The sequence below is a fragment of the Bufo bufo genome, chromosome 4, assembly GCF_905171765.1.
Source record: "Bufo bufo chromosome 4, aBufBuf1.1, whole genome shotgun sequence".
Classification (NCBI taxonomy): Eukaryota; Metazoa; Chordata; class Amphibia; order Anura; family Bufonidae; genus Bufo; species Bufo bufo.
Genome location: NC_053392.1, coordinates 10,067,286 through 10,088,709, shown reverse-complemented (window position 1 = coordinate 10,088,709; position 21,424 = coordinate 10,067,286). Strand labels below are relative to the sequence as shown.

General features: G+C 42.3%; 2 protein-coding genes across 25 annotated transcripts in view; both read left to right on the top strand.

Moving 5' to 3' along the window:
- The window catches only part of LOC120998305 (gastrula zinc finger protein XlCGF26.1-like), a 4,064,644-nt gene that overhangs the window by 1,457,593 nt on the left and 2,585,627 nt on the right, over nucleotides 1-21,424 (top strand). The gene's annotated exons all lie outside the window — the stretch shown is intronic.
- On the top strand, nucleotides 6,140-20,061 carry LOC120998321 (gastrula zinc finger protein XlCGF26.1-like). The gene is made up of 2 exons (XM_040428980.1): nucleotides 6,140-6,192; nucleotides 18,155-20,061. Exon 2 carries the CDS (start codon nucleotides 18,187-18,189, stop codon nucleotides 19,996-19,998), a length of 1,812 nt encoding a protein of 603 aa, XP_040284914.1. The 5' UTR covers nucleotides 6,140-6,192; nucleotides 18,155-18,186; the 3' UTR covers nucleotides 19,999-20,061.

Here is a 21,424-nt window from a genome sequence, read left to right as displayed (position 1 = left end):
AGGAATCTCACTTCTGCTCCTAGGAAAGCTGGGTGGTCCATCATAGCGCATCTCACCATGGCTTTCATCTAGATAGACCTCCACTTCTCCTCTCCTCTCTCTCTCTTTTTCTTTTCCTTTCTCCTTCTTTTTCTCCTGCGTATGGCTTATGATCCCAAACTTATCAGTTAGATACACCTTCCTAATTTGGAACTTTCCAATCATTGTCGGATGGGCGTGACCATTGATAAAATGTGACATCATAACCCTACCCAGAATGCATTTTTGCTACTGTTGTAATGTCACCTACCGATACCTAGGTGGCACTGCTGTATAAGCTATCTGCATCATAGTATAAAGGGTTAACTTATTTAAGTCTGAATATACATTTTGACCTTAGAAGCTTTAATTCAAAGCTATAGGGATTAATTCTGACACTTGTAGCAATTAGAGACAGACCTCTAGGCGTCTCTGAACGTTTCTCACACTTAATTTATGGATCGTAAATGGCTTTGTTTTCTCACAGAGATATCAGTACCTCCTGTCATACCAAAGATGTGATTAATTGTTACAAAACACACATCTTCACAGACACTCTTCTAATGAGAAATATATACAATATACTGGATACATGTTGTCTTCGTAACATATAACAATATAATATAACCATATATATATATATATATATGTCCTACTGATTGTCCTATGCAAAGGACTAAGGCTCATTAAATGAATACATACATATTATATATTTAGCTTCATTAATAAATGCCTAATTGTATAGGTAATTATCACCAGCTGCTTCTTATCTTATCTCCTGTCATAAATTTAAGTAAGTAAACAAGGAGGCCTCTTCTCAGACTGGTACATTCATGGGAAGGATAACACTGAAGAGTATAAACCTTTGTGTGACCTTAATTTGGCCTACTCAAGACATACAAAATTGCAACTATAGTCGAGCATGGCTCTTAAAGGCAATGAACATCCATTTTGACAATAATGAATTGGATATCAATGCATTTACCTATGAAAAGGCCCAACACTCTTGTATTTTTTGGCAGCACTTGCACTTTATATACAAGTAAATATACAGGAAAGAATGTTATCAATCAATTTTTCCTATAAAATATTTTTTTTTTACTTTGGGTTTGTGCGTAAAACCTTAATTAGATTGTGGGCCTGGTGATCACTTTAAGCCCTTTTAAGAAGCAGCAGCATGGTGATAACAATGAGTGGCACGGTGACATGGTGTGGAGATGGCAGCATGAGGAGGCCACATAGTGACACAATGATAGAGTCTGGATAAAAGACTAAGGCCTCCTGCAGATGACCGTTTTTTCCCCCCGTTTACTGGCCGTTTTTTGCGTTCCGTATACGGTCCGTATACGGAACCATTCATTTCAATGGTTCCGCAAAAAAAACGGAATCTACTCCGTGTGCATTCCGTTTCCGTATTTCTGTTTTTCCGTTCCGTTGAATGATAGAACATGTCCTATTATTGCCCGCAAATCACGTTCCGTGGCTCCATTCAAGTCAATGGGTCCGCAAAAAAACGGAACACATACGGAAATGCATCCGTATGTCTTCCGTTTCCGTTCCGTTTTTTGCGGAACCATCTATTGAAAATGTTATGCCCAGCCCAATTTTATCTATGTTATTACTGTATATGCCATACGGAAAAACGGAAACAAAAAACGGAACAACGGATCCGTGAAAAATGGACCGCAAAACACTGAAAAAGCCATACGGTCGTGTGCAGGAGGCCTAAAGCCACAGATTGTAGTGAAAGATGCAGATGGAAGCAAATCTGTGGAGCTGTATGACGGTCACTTGCAGATTAATGCAGCCATCAAAATCAAGTTGGGTTTGTCGGTTCCACCTCAGCTCACCAGCAGGCCCGTACATAAAATCTTTTACTGGGTCAGCTCAGCCGCAGGCCCGCAACGCAAATATTTTACTGGGTCAGCTCACATGCAGGCCCGAACCTAACATCTTTTACTGGGTCAGCTCACATACAGGCCCGAACCTAACATCTTTTACTGGGTCAGCTCACATGCAGGCCCGAACCTAACATCTTTTACTGGGTCAGCTCACCTGCAGGCCCTCAACGCAAATCTTTTACAGGGTCAGCTCATATGCAGGCCCTCGCATATAATGTTTTATAGGGTCAGCTCACCCGCAGGCACTCGCATATAATGTTTTATAGGGTCAGCTCACCCGCAGGCCAGCACCTAAAATCTTTTACAGGGTCAGCTCACCTGCAGGCCCGCAAGTCATGCTGCCTTGCTTTGACGTAGTAGCCGTAGCCATTTATCTGGCTATCTTTCTAAAATTGTACAATGATTCCCCATGTTAGGTGTATAAAAGAACAGTGAAAGAAAGGGAAGATATCAAAATGGATCGTGGACATCACGGGGACGTGCGATCAGGCAGAAGTTATTAGAGTCAACAAAGCGGCAGCAGGGCCTCTCCTGTATAACGTTTCCTCATCCAAAATACCGCAGTGACATTCCCTGTAATTTTTTCTCATTCCAATAACAGGGCATCTTAAGAGTCCTGTATTGTTATTTATCGTCACTGCCTCCCCGAGTCGGGAGTGTGTGATTTGCGCGCCCCCTACTTGCCTTCCTTGGATATGGTATCCGTTTCTCAAGCTCCCTCTCCGGAATCAAACACTGATTCCCCATTAGCCGTAGTTTACAATGGTTTTGAGCTGACAATTACATCGAAAGTTGTTAGGCCTGACATCCGAATGGATCGTCGCTGTAACAAGTGTTAACTAGAGTCACCAAAGCGGCAGCAGGCCCTCGCCCCTAATGTATTAGATGGTCAAATCAGCAGGTCCTTGCTCCTAATGTTTTTGAGGGTCGCCAGCAGGCCATCAATCATAATTTTTAAAGGGTGTGTATGATGCCCTCCTTTATGTGATATACAGGATGTATCGGAGTGCCTCTTGCTTGTAATTTTTGGCAGCACTTGCACTTTATATACAAGTAAATATTCAGGAAAGAATGGTTTCTATAAATTTTTTCCTCTAAAATAGATTTTTTTTTCTCCTTGGTTTTGTGCGTATTATTGTCGTTATGCAAAAGTGGCGTACTATTCGGACAACATAGTTCCCAGCAGCGACCGGCAAGTCCAAGATGCATCCATACATCCTCCTCATGCTGTTACAGAACCATTTCGGTGGTGTTACCATAAATTTCTGACATTTTCTTATGAACCAGGCATCCTCCCCTCTTCAGAGCAGGCGGTGCCTGGTTTAATGCTCGGGTTCTCCCATTGACTTCCATTATACTCGTGTGCTCGAATATCACGATGTGTTCGACCCGAGCACTACGGCGCTCGATCAACACTACTTAGCATGTTATCATGTAACTCTGAGAGGGTTATATAATACAAGTGTGAATAGGGTCAAAGAATATGTGAATGTACCACACCCAAACGAATCCAGTGCAGGCTTTTCAATTAACCATTTTTTGAAAGGTCGCTGCTCCACTTAGGATCGGACACCATATAAAAGGAGGTTTGAACAAATCACTGCTAACCACTGAGGAAGGGGAATGGTCCCCGAAACGCGTTTGGTGTATAGCAGTGAAAATAACCAGAGACTTTGATCCGTGCCCCGCTAACTGCGTCTGTCCCGGACAACTTGGTGTAACGCATATGAACATTTTTCCGGTCTCCAGCCCAAACCCTCTGATCTGGTAGCGATGTGTATCTTGGAACTTGCGGACCATCGAGTAGCTGGCAGGCAAGTCAACTTACCAGCAAAGGACCACAGCCGCATAGCATCCAGACGGGCTGCATAGAGACCGGGTGAAAGAACCAGACCACGTGGGACGCCACGCGCCATCTTGCCTAGCAACCGGCGGACACGCAGACCTAAGAGCGGTAGAGCACGGCTACAAGTGAGAGAAGCGTCATATCCAAAGGAGCGGCAACGTACACTTGATAGGATTGTTCTTGACATAGCAATCCATCAAGTAATAGTGACGATGTTGGAAGGAATGACTTCTCATTGGGCGGATGTATATTTAATCATTAAGACATATATTGGGAATAGCGCCATCTATGTTTGCCTGGATATAGGAACATTATGACGACATTACCAAATATTGCGCAATTATTTTAAATATAGCATTCGGATATTTCATTGCAGCAGTTGAACTATAAGCCATTTCCAACAAAAAAGAAAGCCGTGTCTCTCCGCTGATTGGGGATACACACTATGGGGATAACCCCCATCATCTCCTTGAATATCACAAGGTCATATTGATTGATTTTATAGTTTTTATAAGCTTTATTTGCATTATGTGAATATTCTATGCTTTGTATGTTTATATCGAATACTAGGTCGACCTAGGTTTTAGCAATTATTGTGTTTTATGTATATATAATTTTGGAATAAATTCTTGCATTTTAAAACTAGATTTGCGTGTGTACCATCTGATCTCAGATAGCACAGTGCCCCCCTATTTGTTCTGTCAAATTGCCTCTTTTCTGAACGACATTGGGTGTGTCAAGGGGTGAGCAGCATTTTTTTTCCACCGATTGGTGAGCCACTATTACTATACCTTAATAATATTCCAGCTTCTAGTGACTAGATTACTGGAGATGGGGCCATGATCCAGGGAGGGATTCTGAGTGTAGATCTGGAGTCAGGAAGGAATTTCTTTCCCTAAGTGTCTCTCTCCATCCACAGGATTACACCATAGTGAAGAAGACATCGGGGGGGACTCCCATCATCCATGAGTCAGGAGGGTGGACCCCCATCACAGAGCCTCCCCCCCTGATACATGAGCAGAAGATCCTAGAACTCACCCACAAGATGATGGAGCTGCTGACTGGAGAGGTGACACTGCTGGGAAAATCTCACGTTACAGCACTTGAGGGGTCTGGGTGATGATGGTGTCATTGTGTTGGTAGGTTTCTGTAAGGTGTCAGGATGTGGCGGTCTATTCCTCCATGGAGGAGTGGAAGTATATAGAAGGACACCAGGATCTGTACAAGGAGGCCATGATGGAGGCTCCCCGGCCTCTGACATCACCAGGTAAGAAAAGATCTACCTGATTATAGAGGTGTACGGGTCCCCTGGATACTACTCCCATCATCTCATCATGATATATATATAATATTCTGCTTGTGTCTCCACAGATGGATCCAGGAGGAGAAATCCCCCCGAGAGATGTCCCCGTCCTCTGTATTCACAGAAATGTCCAGAGGAGAAGCTCCCAGAGAACCATCAGGTAGATGGAGCTTAAGTCTCACCAGAATCTGACCAGAAAGGGATTGAACCAAAGATCATTTTACATTTTCTTCTTTAGGATGAAAATGTGATGAATATTAAGGCTGAGGTAAAAGATGAAGCAGAAGAGGAGATGGATTTATGGGGCGATCAGCAGGGTAAGGAGGGGGAGCTGTCATGAGTCACCTGGATACTACTCCCATCATCTCATCATCACATGTAATAATCTCTCCTGTCCCTGTGTGTTTCCTACAGATGGACTCGTAGAAGGAAATCCCCCCGAGAGATGTCCCCGTCCTCTGTATTCCCAGGACTGTCCAGAGGAGAAGCTCCCAGAGAACCATCAGGTAGATGGAGCTTAAGTCTCACCAGAATCTGACCAGAAAGTGATGGAACAAAAAATAATTTAAAATTTTCTTCTTATTTAGGATGAAAATCTGATTGATATTAAGGTTGAGGTTATAGAAGACGAAGCAGAGGAGATTAATTTATGGGGCGATAATCAGTGTAAGGAGAGGAGACATCATGTCTATTTTGAGGGTCACATAGATACAATTCCCATCACCTTATCATCACATGTAATAATCTCTCCTGTCCCTGTGTATTTTTTTTTATAGATGCACTCAGAGAAAGAAATCCCCCCGAGAGATGTCCCCGTCCTCTGTATTCCCAGGACTGTCCAGAGGAGAAGCTCCCAGAGAACCATCAGGTAGATGGAGCTGAGCCCTATACACATCTATATAGGGGGTCCTGCAGTCATAGAGGGGTCATAGATGGTGGGGGTCTCTTATGTGGATCTGTTAGATTTCCCACCTGTCTGCTGTATTGTACTGAATTGTTACAGATGACAAATCAGGGGGAAGATGTGACTGATATTAAAGTGGAGGATGAAGAAGAGCGGATGATGGGCGATCCCCCGTGTAAGAGTGAGGTGGAGGAGGACATTCCAGTCCATGTGACCACAGGTATGGAATAATGAATGGAGGAAGTGAATTGGGAGGTTTCTTCAGGTGAGTGTCACAGTACCTCCCGTGTCAGAGGTCAGAAGATCTGGAAGGCTGGCTGCATGTGGGGTTAACTGACAGCCTCTTGTAGTCATTACTGCTTCCCCTATTTAGTTCTGTCTCACATTCCTATCCATGAGGTTAATATTCTCTGCCTGGACTTGGAAGAGTTGGTGTGTGGACCTTTGCTGTGTTTCTGCTCATCCATTCTCTATCAGACAAGTTGTATTGCTATTTGTATTTGGCTGTTCCCTTGTGCTTTGTTGTTTCTAGGCCTCAAGGAGACGCTGGTTCATTCACCTTGGAAGGAACAAGTTGTCTCATTCCCTGTCAATACCTTAGGGCATTTCAGGGCTCCTAGGGTTTAGGTTCTGGTGTATGTATTTTCCCACCATCCGGGTTTATACATACTGACAGGAGTCGGGGCCAGGTTTAGGCTCTTCCTACGTTCTCCTCTCCATAGCCTAGAGGCCTAGTACTTTGTCCTTCTCCATCTGTTGTTGTTCTGTGTTCCTCCCCTTCCCGTTATCCGTGACATTATCAACCGCCCAAGAAAACACCATTTTGTTTGTATCAGTGCGACTATGGATCCCATTTCTGCACTGGTTGGACAACTCCAGGGGCTGTCTCTGGAGGTAGCTGATCTCCGCACGACAGTCTCAAAGATCCAGAGACCACAAGCAGCTGGTTCCGACTGCGGGAACCAGTCCTGTCCTGAACTCAAGGTGGCTCTTCCGGACAGATTCCCCAGGGGAAGTAGCAATTTTATTCAGTTCAGAAAGTCGTGCAAGTTGTATTTTAAACTCCGCCTACGCTCTTCTGGGGACGAGAGTCAAAGAGTGGTTATAATTATTTCTTTGCTCAAAGATGACGCTCAGTCTTGGGCTATTTCGTTGCCGACCGGATCACTGGCTCTCCGGTCGGTAGATGAATTTTTCAGAGCTTTAGGGCTTATCTATGATGACCCAGATCGGATTTCCCTGGCCGAGACCAAGTTGCGTGGCTTGCAGCAGGGAAGAAGTTCTGCGGAGACCTACTGCTCTGAATTTAGGAGATGGTCTACTGATACGGAGTGGAATGACCCAGCTCTCCGTAGTCAATTTTGTCAAGGACTGTCTGGGAACCTGAAGGACGCCTTGACATTTCACGCAAATCCAGAGTTATTGGGGGCGGCCATGTCTCTGGCTGTGTGTATTGATAGACGCCTGAGGGAGAGATCTAAAGTTCCTCTCGCCCGGGACGTATTATCATACGGGGAAGCGGTCTCTTCTGACACTCCAGGTAAAGAGACACTCGAACTCGTGTCTGGTGATGAGCCAATGCAATTGGGTCAGGTCACACCTAGACCAGGTGGTAACAACTTTAGGGTTAAGAAAAGACTTTGCTTTTTCTGTGGTAAAAGAGGACATTTTGTTAAAGGGAACCTGCCACCGGGTGACTCATCTCAGGGACAGGACTCATTTCAGGTTAATTTGCATATGTACACAATAAAAGCACAGAGAGCTATGGGGACTGGGTATTGCAGATGTGCTAGCGGCCATCTAGCAACCCATGTCCTCTGCTCTATACACAAAATCCCGGTGACAGGTTCTCTTTAACGTATGTCCTTGTGTTAAACACCAAGGTGAAAAGGGAAGAAAAAATCCTAATGTGTCTAGTCCTTTTCTCACTCTTGGTAGTGTGGATGGGGAAGTTGAGAATGTACTTTTGTCTTTTACCGGTAGTACCCAATTTCTCCTGCCTGCCAAGGTGGCGCTAGATTCCAAAACGGTGGAAATAGAAGTATTTATTGACAGTGGGGCAGGGATTAATCTAGTGGATGGCGATATTTGCGATTGATTCTGTTCCTCTCCCCTAAAAATGTTTTTCACAAATGGTGCAGGACATTCGCCTAAAGGTGGGAGATTCTCATCAAGAATCTGTTTCGTGTTTTGTGTTGGAGGGTCTACCTGCTCCTCTGGTGCTGGGTTTGCCGTGGTTAACCAAGCATAACCCTACTATCGATTGGCAAGCGAGACAGATTCTTGATTGGAGTGATTTTTGCATAGGCAACTGTCTCAGCACGTCGCTTTCTGTCGTAATTCCTCCTTTTTTTCAAACTTTGTTGATGTTTTCTTTGAAAGTGGAGTCCAAGAGTTGCCTGCAAATCGGGAGTACAATTGCCCTGTCAACCTTATCCCCGCAGCTGGGTTGTCCATGTCTCGGTTGTATAATCTTTCTGAACCCGAAAGAGTAGCCATGCGAGATTATATCACCGAGAGTTTGGCTAAAGGTCAAATTAGATTATCTAAGTCTCCATTGGCTGCAGGATTCTTCTTTGTAAAGAAAAAGAATGGAACTCTTAGGCCATGTCTGGACTTGCATGAGCTTAACCGCTTTACTGTCCGTGATCCCTATCCCCTTTCTTTGATCGCAGATTTACATAATCAAATTATCGGTGCCAAGGTGTTCTCTAAGTTGTTTTTGAGGGGGGCATATCATCTGGTAAGAATCAAGGAGGGGGACAAATGGAAAATGGCATTTAATACCCCTGAAGGTCATTTTGAGAATTTGGTTATGCCCTTTGGGTTGACCAATGCTCCTGCTATTTTTCAACATTTCATCAATGACATCTTTCATCATCTGGTGAGCAGGTTTGTGGTGGTGTATCTGGATGATATTCTAATTTATTCTCCTGACATAGAGACGCATCAGTATCATGCGAGACGGGTTTTACAGATCCTAAGGGAGAATAAATTGTATGCTAAGATGGAGAAGTGTGTACTTGCGGTCTCGGAAGTGCAATCCTTGGTTACCTACTCTCTTCTTCGGGTTTTCGTATGGATCCGGAAAAAGTCTGTGCTGTGTTGGACTTGGATCGACCCGAAAATCTGAAAGCGCTCATGCGATTTTTGGGGTTTACCAATTACTAGCGCAAATGTATCTTGAACTACTCGACTGTTGTTAAACCATTAACTGATATGACTAAGAAAGGTGCAGATTTCTCAGTCTGGTCGGATGAGGCATTACATGTCTTTTCAGCAATAAAGGAATGTTTCCACTTCACCACCATGACGGCCCTGAGAGATTGACCCCTGACCTCTGTAGGGGCAGGAACAGAGATAGGTTAAAAGGACCCCTCCCACCACCATTCACCAGTGTGTTCCTGCCCCTATAGTGGCCAGGACAGAGAAAAGTCCTCTCTGGCTTTCAGGGAGGTGAAGTGGATAAGGACCTGTTTGTTTTTTTTCTGTACCTGGGTGACCGCATCGGCGGAGAATATTGCCTCCCTTGCGGGTCTTTTATCTAGAACCGTACAGTGATGTTCCTCGAACACCTTGTGCCGTAGTTCAGAAGGGACAAACAGCTTCCCCGGAGGACAAGAATCCGATGCATCTCCCTGGGGCTCCAACACCTCTGCCTCAAGGTCGGGATATAAGGCGGAAATCACTACCCCCTCAGACAAGATAGGACCAGGATCTTCTGAATCACCCCCATCCCCAGGAAACTACGCAACAAGGCATCCGCCTTGACGTTCTTAATCCCAGGGCGATAGGTGACAATGAAATTAAATCTGGTAAAAATCAGCGACCATCTGGCCTGCCTTGGGTTCAGCCGTTTAGCAGACTCCAGATAAGCCAAATTCTTGTGATCAGTAATTATCGTAATAGGATGAACCGTTCCTTCCAAACAATGGCGCCATTTTTCAAATGCCAACTTGATGGCCAGCAACTCTATTACCTACATCATAATTTCTTTCGGCAGTAGAGAGTTTCTTTGAGAAAAAAGCGCATGGGCGCCATTTGCTAGGAGAAGGACCTTGTGACAAGACTGCTCCAACCTCCACCTTGGATGCATCAACTTCCACAATGAATGGCTGTGACACATCAGGTTGTACCAGTACAGGAGCCGAGGAAAAACATTCCTTTATCCCGAGGAAAAAGCCGGAATTAGACTTACCGGTAATTCATTTTCCACGAATCCACCATAACGGCCCAGAGAGATTGACCCCTGACCTCTGTAGGGGCAGGAACAGAGATAAGTTAAAAGGACCCCTCCCACCACCATTCACCAGTGAGTTCCAGATTATAGTGCCACAGAAGGGGGGGGGGGTACTGTCACGGTACCTCCCGTGTCAGAGGTCAGAAGATCTGGAAGGCTGGCTGCACGTGGGGTTAACTGACAGCCTCTTGATTCTCAGTGTTAATGTTTGGTAATGACCACACCTCCAGTCAGGTGCAGCCTGTTTGTCATTAACTGCTGCCCCTATTCTGTCTCACACTCCTATCCATGCGGTTGATATTCTCTGCCTGGACTTGGAAGAGTTGGTGTGTGGACCTTTGCTGTGTGTTCCTGCTCATCCATTCTCTATCAGATAAGTTGTATTTCTATTTGTATTTGGTTGTTCCCTTGTGCTTTGTTATTCCTAGCCCTCAGGGAGATGCTGGTTCATTCACCTTGGAAGGAACAAGTTGTCTCATTCCCTGTCAGGGATTTCCTAGGAGGTGACCGTTCTCCTCTCCCTAGCCTTGAGACCTAGTACTTTGTCCTTCTGTTGTTGTTCTGTGTTCCTCCCCTCCCCGTTCTCCGTGACAGTGAGGCTCCACCTTAGAGCTGCAGTAAAGTAGCCCTCCTCTCTGAGCTCTTCTCTCCATCCTCTCATGGTCCAGGTTAGGCACTCGGTTTAGCAGCAGGTTTTGGGGGGCACCGGCTGTGATGAACAGCTGCAGTAATGGCTGAGGTCTGAGGAAAACCAGTTTATCTAGTTAAAGAAATTCCTTCGTGAAAATGGGGTATTTTATAAGTCTCAATATTTATTGAAAACTGTTTCATTTTGGCCATACTTTCCCATATTATCTCTTGGTGCCCCTATCATTAATAGTAAGTCAACGGGGTGAGAGGTGTATGGAGCAGGAACACGAGCTGTGGGTATCGGCTGTATTATAAAACCTATCCCAGTCTTTTAATCCCTTAGGTGCTGTGATCAGTAGTGCCTGTGGTATCTGAGTGGTTGTATAGGGGAGGAGCTTACTCTGCCCTGTGATCGGAGCACCCGTGGTGAACTCGCAGGGCTCTGATTGTTTGCTATGATAGCCTGCGGCCCTATGAAGGCTGAAAAGCTGATCCTAAGGCTCAGTCTGACCGGCATCCTGTGAAAATCCCATAGACTATGATAGTATATTATTGCAGTCTATGGTACAACGATCACATGTACATGTCCCCTAAGGAGCCACTGAGGCACAGAGTAAGATCTTCATGTCAATTTTAGCGTATAATGAACACCATAAAAACAAAACGCCAAAAACCATGGCAGAAATGCAAGATATAGTGAATTAATTGGTGCCAAGAAAATATAAAACTTGTCCCACACAAAAATAAGCCCTCTGTAACAGTCCTACAGGCTCACCTGAGTCAGAGGACCGCTGGCTGGAGGTAGGAGTGGAGCCCAGTGGCAAGGACCGCAGGCAGGTAGTAGGTGCAGGAAGTCTGGCAGAGGTGTAGTCGGTAGGCAGGCGGTGGGTCAGGGCAGGCGGCAGTAAGCGTGGTCAGACAATCCGGATGGCAACGGTGGTAGCAGTTCAGTAGGTAGGGACAAGCAGAAGAGTAGTCGGTAGGCAGGCGGTGGGTCAGGGCAGGCGGCAGTAAGCGTAGTCAGACAATCCGGATGGCAACGGTGGTAGCAGTTCAGTAGGTAGGGACAAGCAGAAGAGTAGTCGGTAGGCAATTCCTGGTCAGCAGTGGACTTCCAGTTGTAGCAAGAGCAGCAGATGAGGAGAAGCTTGATCAAGGCTCAGGAGCTCAATAATCAGCAAACTGGAGTGCAAGGGGCTGGACTTATATAGGGAAGTACCAGGTGTGGGGAATCAAGGGTGATGAGCAAGGCTTGGCAAGACTGAGGTTACATAATAGGTTTCAGGGAGTAATGTTCAGAGAGGACGGTAGCCTAGTAAGCAGGGCTACCGCCTGGGATGTGGCTGGTCACGGGTTCGAATCCCGACACCCTCATCAGAAGTGAAAAAGGTTATGGTTTTTGGAAGGTGGGGAGGAATCAATGGAAACGCAAAAATTAAAATTGGCTCGGTGTTAAATTCCTTCAAGACAAAGCCAATTTTCATTGTTGCATGTTTTATTTTTCCTCCCCACATTCCAAGAGTCATAACCTGTGATTTTCCGGTCACACACCCATATGAGGAATTATTTTTTGAGGAAAAAATATTTTTTATTTACCATGTCTTGTATTGGAAAACGGGAAAAAATCGTTTGTGAGGTAAAATTAAAAAAGAAACCACAATTCCTCAAAGTTTTTTGGGATTTTGATTTTACGACACCCACTGCGCTAAAAATGACACAACGTTCTTATTCTGCGGGTTAATACAATTATAGCGATACCAAATCAGTATAGTTTTTACTTTGTTTTACTACTTTAAAAAAATAAAGACCTTTGAAAAAAAATAAAAAGATTCCTTTACATTGCCAGTTGCCATTTTTTCATATTTCTGTCTACCGAGCTGTATGAAGTTTGTGTTTTTTTTGCTTTTGAGCAAACTGTAGTTTTTATTGGCATCATTTTGGGGTACGTATGGCTTTTTCATCACTGTCATTCAATTGTTTGTGCGAGATAATGTGAACAAAAAATGGCAAATTGTGTGGGGGGTTTTTCCATTACAGCGTCCATCTCTCAGGTAAAGCTTTTTTAGTACAGACATTTACAAAAGCGGCGATGTCTGTTATGTTTGTTTATTTTTATATGTAAAATTACATTTTTAAGATTTTTGTATTTTTCCATTTTTTTTTATCTAAAACTTTTTACTCTATAACTTTTAGTCCCATTAGGGGGCTAGAACCTGGGATCTTCTAATCACTTGGTCCATAGACCATAGTAGAAAACTATTATGGCCTATGGGATTTTCATTGCCAGCCATTTAACTATGATGGCCTTGAGAACTTTCAGCAGGCCCCAGGCATTGAGATTTCAATGCGTGGGCTCAGATCGGAAGGCAGAGGGAGCCCCCTTCCTCTGTCTAACCTCACAGATGCCGCAATTGCCATGTATGATGCTGACTCAGCCCAGCAGCCTGCTCCATAGAAGTCATTCTGTAATAGAAAGGTAACGCATTGTCCGAGATTGGGAAGATTTATCAAAACTGACGTAAAGAAAAACTGTAAAAAGAAGATGGAATGGTCACTCTTATATGGAAATATAGGACACTTTATTGAGCATATATCATGGAATTATGTGCAATAAAATTACAATAAAATGTTAAAACTATGTTTTGATCAATAATATGTTACACAATAAAACAAAAAGCAGTGTTGAATAAGTGCTGGTGGCTCCAAATAAGCCCCTCTCTATCATTCGCATCCAGACTTGTTAAGTCCCAGGTGCGATGGTTCTGTCTAATTTGCAGAGGTAGGTTGGTGCAAACAGCATTCACTCAGCTAAAAATCCATATAATAGCAAAATACATCATATGTAAAAATCATCAGGTATATAATCCTATAAACAATTAAAAATAAATATCACGCTCTTTGGGATCCGTAAATGTCTAGATTTTTGTTGTTCACTTGTATTTGAACACAATCTATTAAAACGTCTGTATCAAAAGGCTGCTGCAAACTGGTTAAATAATGTCAGTTTTCCTGCTGCTGACTGTTGCAATCTGCTGTTTGTTTGGCTTGATTGTAGCAGAAAATCCTTACTTGAATAACCAGCAGTGGTTCATTTAATTATTTATGATACTTCTTAGTGTGATACCCACTACTGTGGGCTTACCTTCACCCGCGCCGTCGGTCAGAAAGGGACTTGCTGTTGAGCTCTTACTCCGTTGAATCTGCCGGCGTCCCGGCTATGGAGCTGCTCGTGTCCCACGTGTCTCTCACAGGTGATGTTAGAATCAAGTCCAAAGTGAGGATCACAGACCTTTCTTTGCCGGCGCTATTGGATGACGTATCGCAGTCTTCTAAGATAGATGGATTTCTTTTCTTTGTAGTGCACTAGGTTGAATCGGAAAGTGGGGTATTCATCCAAGTTTTCTTGACGCCAGACGCGTTTCGGGGAGACGCTTCCCCTTCCTCAGTGGCATACCCCCATTCCATAAATCAAGGTAATTTATACCCGATGATGGTTCTTCAAAAGATCCGAACTGGATTTGAAATTGTATTTTCAAAAGGTGGTCTGGAGTTTTAAATTTCATTCCAGTATTTTCATTCTGATTTCAATGGGTCTTATCCTGATATATTTTGCTTATAATACTTATAATATTCAGTGTGGGTTCTCATTCTTCCCATATTTGCTATTTATTATCATTTATTTGTACAATACATTTAAAAACAAAATAAAATCCATTTAACACAATAAATATATATATATATATATATATATATATATATATGCACTCAAGGCAGTTTTCCCAAGCCTTGCGTGGAAGGGTTGTCCCTCCTCCATTGGAAATCCTTCTCAAAAAGCATAATTAGCCAAAAAGCATATTTAGCCAAAAAACGCATATGTGATTCCATTGCGGTTTTTGAGAAATTTGATGCGTTTTCTCACCTATTATCTCTCTACCATAGTTGCGGTTCATCAGTAATATTTTCCGTATAGAATCTTCTATTTTTAAGCAAATATATATTTAAAAAAAAACAAAAAAAAAACGCATATGCGATTTCAATGCGTTTTTTTCTGAATTTGATGCGTTTTCTTTCCTATTACCTTTATATCATGATTTTAGTTCATCAGAAGTGTCTGGAGCATTTTGTATTACACAAATATTATTTTTTATTATTTTCTACAGACATTATTTATAGTTCTTTTTTCTTCTAAATGGCTACATATTCTAGATGAATAGGGGGGGCACGTGTGGGGTAGAGGGAGAGTTGCAGTGCTGGGAAAAACAGCCTGACATGCAACTCTACATCGACACCCACACGGACCACCCAGTATTAGATGAACCCAAATATTTCTAATTCTGCATTTAAGCCTCTTGGTAGGAGGCTACCAAATTCGTATATTTTTCTGGATTCCGCTCTTGATAACCTCTTGATCTGGTTACCTCCTCGCCAATTGGCGAAACATTGGCGAGGAGGTAACCAGATCGAGAGGTTATCAAGAGCGGAATCCAGAAAAATATACGAATTTGGTAGCCTCCTACCAAGAGGCTTAAATGCAGAATTAGAAATATTTGGGTTCATCTAATACTGGGTGGTCCGTGTGGGTGTCGATGTAGAGTTGCATGTCAGGCTGTTTTTCCCAGCACTGCAACTCTCCCTCTACCCCACACGTGCCCCCCCCTATTCATCTATAATACGTAGCCATTTAGAAGAAAAAAGAACTATAAATAATGTCTGTAGAAAATAATAAAAAATAATATTTGTTTAATACAAAATGCTCCAGACACTTCTGATGAACTAAAATCATGATATAAAGGTAATAGGAAAGAAAACGCATCAAATTCAGAAAAAACGCATTGAAATCGCATATGCTTTTTTTTTTATATATATTTGCTTAAAAATAGAAGATTCTATACGGAAAATATTACTGATGAACCGCAACTATGGTAGAGAGATAATAGGTGAGAAAACGCATCAAATTTCTCAAAAACCGCAATGGAATCGCATATGCGTTTTTTGGCTAAATATGCTTTTTGGCTAATTATGCTTTTTGAGAAGGATTTCCAATGGAGGAGGGACAACCCTTCCACGCAAGGCTTGGGAAAACTGCCTTGAGTGCATATATATATATATTTATTGTTTTAAATGGATTTTATTTTGTTTTTAAATGTATTGTACAAATAAATGATAATAAATAGCAAATATGGGAAGAATGAGAACCCACACTGAATATTATAAGTATTATAAGCAAAATATATCAGGATAAGACCCATTGAAATCAGAATGAAAATACTGGAATGAAATTTAAAAACTCCAGACCACCTTTTGAAAATACAATTTCAAATCCAGTTCGGATCTTTTGAAGAACCATCATCGGGTATAAATTACCTTGATTTATGGAATGGGGGTATGCCACTGAGGAAGGGGAAGCGTCTCCCCGAAACGCGTCTGGCGTCAAGAAAACTTGGATGAATACCCCACTTTCCGATTCAACCTAGTGCACTACAAAGAAAAGAAATCCATCTATCTTAGAAGACTGCGATACGTCATCCAATAGCGCCGGCAAAGAAAGGTCTGTGATCCTCACTTTGGACTTGATTCTAACATCACCTGTGAGAGACACGTGGGACACGAGCAGCTCCATAGCCGGGACGCCGGCAGATTCAACGGAGTAAGAGCTCAACAGCAAGTCCCTTTCTGAAGGACGGCGCGGGTGAAGGTAAGCCCACAGCAGTGGGTATCACACTAAGGCCTCTTTCACACGGCCGTTTTTTTTTCCCGTTTACTGGCCGTTTTTTGCGGTCCGTATACGGAACCATTGATTTCAATGGGTCCGCAAAAAACACGGAATGTGTTCCGTATGCATTCCGTTTCCGTTTTTCCGTTCCGTTTTAACATAGAACATGTCCTATATTTGGCCGCAAATCACGTTCCGTGGCTCCATTAAAGTCTATGGGTCCGCAAAAAAACGGAATGCATACGGAAGTGCATCCGTATGTCTTCCGTATCCGTTCCGTTTTTTGCGGATCCATCTATTGAAAATGTTATGCCCAGCCCAATTTTTGCTATGAAATTACTGTATACTGTATTTGCCATACTGAAAAACGGAACGGAAAAACGGAACGGAAACGGAAACACAACGGAAACAAAAAACGGAACAACGGATCCGTTTAAAACGGACCGCAAAACACTGAAAAAGCCATACGGTCGTGTGCAATAGGCCTAAGAAGTATCATAAATAATTAAATGAACCACTGCTGGTTATTCAAGTAAGGATTTTCTGCTACAATCAAGCCAAACAAACAGCAGATTGCAACAGTCAGCAGCAGGAAAACTGACATTATTTAACCAGTTTGCAGCAGCCTTTTGATACAGACGTTTTAATAGATTGTGTTCAAATACAAGTGAACAACAAAAATCGAGACATTTACGGATCCCAAAGAGCGTGATATTTATTTTTAATTGTTTATAGGATTATATACCTGATGATTTTTACATCTGATGTATTTTGCTATTATATGGATTTTTAGCTGAGTGAATGCTGTTTGCACCAACCTACCTCTGCAAATTAGACAGAAGCATCGCACCTGGGACTTAACAAGTCTGGATGCGAATGATAGAGAGGGGCTTATTTGGAGCCACCAGCACTTATTCAACACTGCTTTTTGTTTTATTGTGTAACATATTATTGATCAAAACATAGTTTTAACATTTTATTGTAATTTTATTGCACATAATTCCATGATATATGCTCAATAAAGTGTCCTATATTTCCATATAAGAGTGACCATTCTATCTTCTTTTTACTATATATTTCAAACTTTGAGGGGTGACTCAAATTTTGGTTTGGAGCACCTATCCTGAGAGAATAGAGGTGAGCGGATCCCTTTTTTTGAATTTACTAGTAAAGAAAAACTGGTTTAGTTGTCCATATCAACCAGATTTCCTTTACATCAGCTTTGATAAATCTCTAAGGTAGTCTCATTATAATAGTAGGTTTAAGACTGGAATGAGTGACAGGATGATTGCACTGACATTCTCTGGAAAGGTCTAAATAAACATTTAGTGGACAGACAAAGACCACAAAATGATACTAATCTAAGCAATTAATATTGTACTAAAACTGGTCTGTATCACACACCTGGGTAAGAATGTGCTGGATAAATGTGATCGCTCTAGTTACACCAGGTGAGCAGTTGGACGTGGACCTTCAGAGTAGCTCCAGAAGTCATCACTATACTCCCTCGAGGTAGACATGTCTGTAGGCATCTAAACCATCGTCCACCTCACCTTCTGCCAAGTGTTTCACCATTTGCTTTTTTTTTTTTTCTAACAGAAAATTCCAGTAAGAAATCTGATGGAAGGTTCATGTTATCACCAGATTATAAAGTAGAAGATGAAGATATCGGGCAGTGCTCTTCAGGAGAAAACCTCATTACCCATAATGTCCATCCAGGACTTCACAGTACAGATCTATCATATAATGCTCCTAATCATAAGGAACCTTCTTCTGACCAATCACAGATTGTTACCACAAGTACTGGGCAGAAAGATGGTCACTATGGTAAATTTGGAAAGCCATTTACATATAGCTCAACAATTTTTAGGCACAGAGGAGTTCACACAGAAGAGAAGTCGTATTCCTGTTCAGAATGTGGGAAATATTTCGTATTTAAATCACATCTTGTTAAACACGAGAGAATTCACACAAGAGAGAAGCCATATTCATGTTCAGAATGTGGGAAATGTTTTGCAAATAAATTAAACTGCTTCATACATGAAAGAATTCACAGAGGGGAGAAACCATTTTCATGTTTTGATTGTAGAAAATGTTTTAATACTAAACCAAAACTTAGGGAACATCAGAGGAGTCACACAGGAGAGAAACCATATTCGTGTTCACATTGTGGCAGATCTTTTACAAAAAAATCTAATTATATGAGACATGAGCGAATTCACACAGGAGAGAAGCCATTTTCATGTTCAGAATGTGAAAAATGCTTTATAAATAAATCAGAGCTTGTTATACATGAGAGAAGTCACACAGGAGAGAAGCCATTTTCATGTTCAGACTGTGGGAAATGTTTTACAAATAAACCAAGTCTTGTTATACATGAGAGAATTCACACAGGAGAGAAGCCATTTTCATGTTCAGACTGTGGGAAATGTTTTACAAATAAATCAAATCTTGTTATACATGAGAGAAGTCACACAGGAGAGAAACCATATTCGTGTTCACAGTGTGGCAAATCTTTTACAAATAAATCATATATTGTGAGACATGAGAGAATTCACACAGGAGAGAAGCTATTCTCATGTACAAAATGTGAGAAATGCTTTATAAATAAATCAAGTCTTGTTATACATCAGAGATATCACACAGGAGAGAGGCCATATTCATGCTCAGAATGTGAGAAATGCTTTATAAATAAATCCGAGCTTGTTATACATGAGAGAATTCACACAGGAGAGAAGCCATTTTCATGTTCAGACTGTGGGAAATGTTTTACAAATAAATCAAATCTTGTTATACATGAGAGAAGTCACACAGGAGAGAAACCATATTCGTGTTCACAGTGTGGCAAATCTTTTACAAATAAATCATATATTGTGAGACATGAGCGAATTCACACAGGAGAGAAGCTATTCTCATGTTCAGAATGTGAGAAATGCTTTATAAATAAATCAAGTCTTGTTATACATCAGAGATCTCACACAGGAGAGAGGCCATATTCATGCTCAGAATGCGGGAAAAGTTTTACAAATAATTCACATCTTGTTAGACATGAGCGAATTCACACAGGAGAGAAGCCATTTTCATGCTCAGAATGCGGGAAATGTTTTACGAATAAATCAAGTCTTGTTATACATCAGAGATCTCACACAGGAGAGAGGCCATATTCATGCTCAGAATGCGGGAAATGTTTTAAAGAAAAATCACATCTTATTACACATGAGCGAATTCACACAGGAGAGAAGCCATTTTCATGTTCAGAATGTGAGAAATGCTTTATAAATAAATCGGACCTTGTTATACACAAGAGAAGTCACACAGGAGAGAAACCGTATCCATGCTCAGAGTGTGGAAAATGTTTTACAAATAGATCAAATCTCGTTAAACATGAGAAAAATCACGCCGAGTTGAAGCGATTTGGAAGGACTCCCCATGAAATCTTTTAACGTACTTTATATGGACATATTGATGATCAGTCTTCATTCATACAGTATATAAAGATAAAGGTGCTGGAACTTGGGAAAAACAGTAATAAATTGAATTCCCTAATTTTTTTGAGCCAAAAAATTATCGTATCGAACACTTGATGCTATCCTTTGGCATAAGCAACCTTGGCAGTCATTTATTGTAAAGCCTCATTCACACTTGTGATCAGTCTTTTATATAAGTATTTGTAATCCATAACTAGGAGGAAGATGTGGAAATCTTTCCATTACACGTGTGTCTGTTCGCGTTCTGCTCCTGGTTCAGGCTTATACAAACAATGACCGAAATACACAAGTGTGTGAATGAGCCCGTTGTGTCTACTGGCCTCTTATATGGGAGATTTTATTTCCTGCTCAGTACAGTGGCTCAGTGGTTAGCACTGGTATGCAGCACGCTGGCTCATTGGTTAGCACTGGTGTCTTGCAGCGCTGGAGTTCTAGGTTCAAATCCGACCAAGGACAACATCTGCATGGAGTTAGTATGTTCTCCCCGTGTTTGTGTGGGTTTCCTCCTTGTTCTCCGGTTTCTTCCGCACTCCAAAGACAGACTGATAGGGAACTTAAATTGTGAGCCCCATTGGGTACAGTGTGATGTTAATGTCTGTACAGCGCTGCCGAATATGTCAGCGCTATATAAGTGCATAAATAAAAATACACTTTACAAATTTTCTCCAAGTGTTAGTGATTTTGTTTCAAGTTCAGCTGCTTTATCTTTTTTTTTATTGTTTTAATGAGGATGAAATATTGATATCACCACATTGTACCAAAAAACTAATTTGCACGGGGTTAACATGTGAACTGGTAGACATACCGTCTGTCCAGTTTAGCCTGTCATTCTACAAGGCTATCCTGCAAAGTTGATCCAGATTCTAGTTGTGTTACCTCCACAGAACAGGGTCTACATGAAGGGTTCCTGACACAGCCGCACAGTCACCCCCATCATCCTGCTCTGTACATTATGTGTGACACAGCTGCACAGTCACCCCCATCATCCTGCTCTGTACGTTATGTGTGACAAAGCCGCACAGTCACCCCCATCATCTGCTCTCTACATTATGTGTGACACAGCCGCACAGTCACCCCCATCATCTGCTCTGTACGTTATGTGTGACACAGCCACACAGTCACCCCCATCATCTGCTCTGTACATTATGTGTGACACAGCCGCACAGTCACCCCCATCATCTGCTCTCTACATTATGTGTGACACAGCCGCACAGTCACCCCCATCATCCTGCTCTGTACATTATGTGTGACACAGCCGCGCAGTCACCCCCATCATCTGCTCTGTACATTATGTGTGACACAGCTGCACAGTCACCCCCATCATCCTGCTCTGTACGTTATGTGTGACACAGCCGCACAGTCTCCCCCATCATCTGCTCGG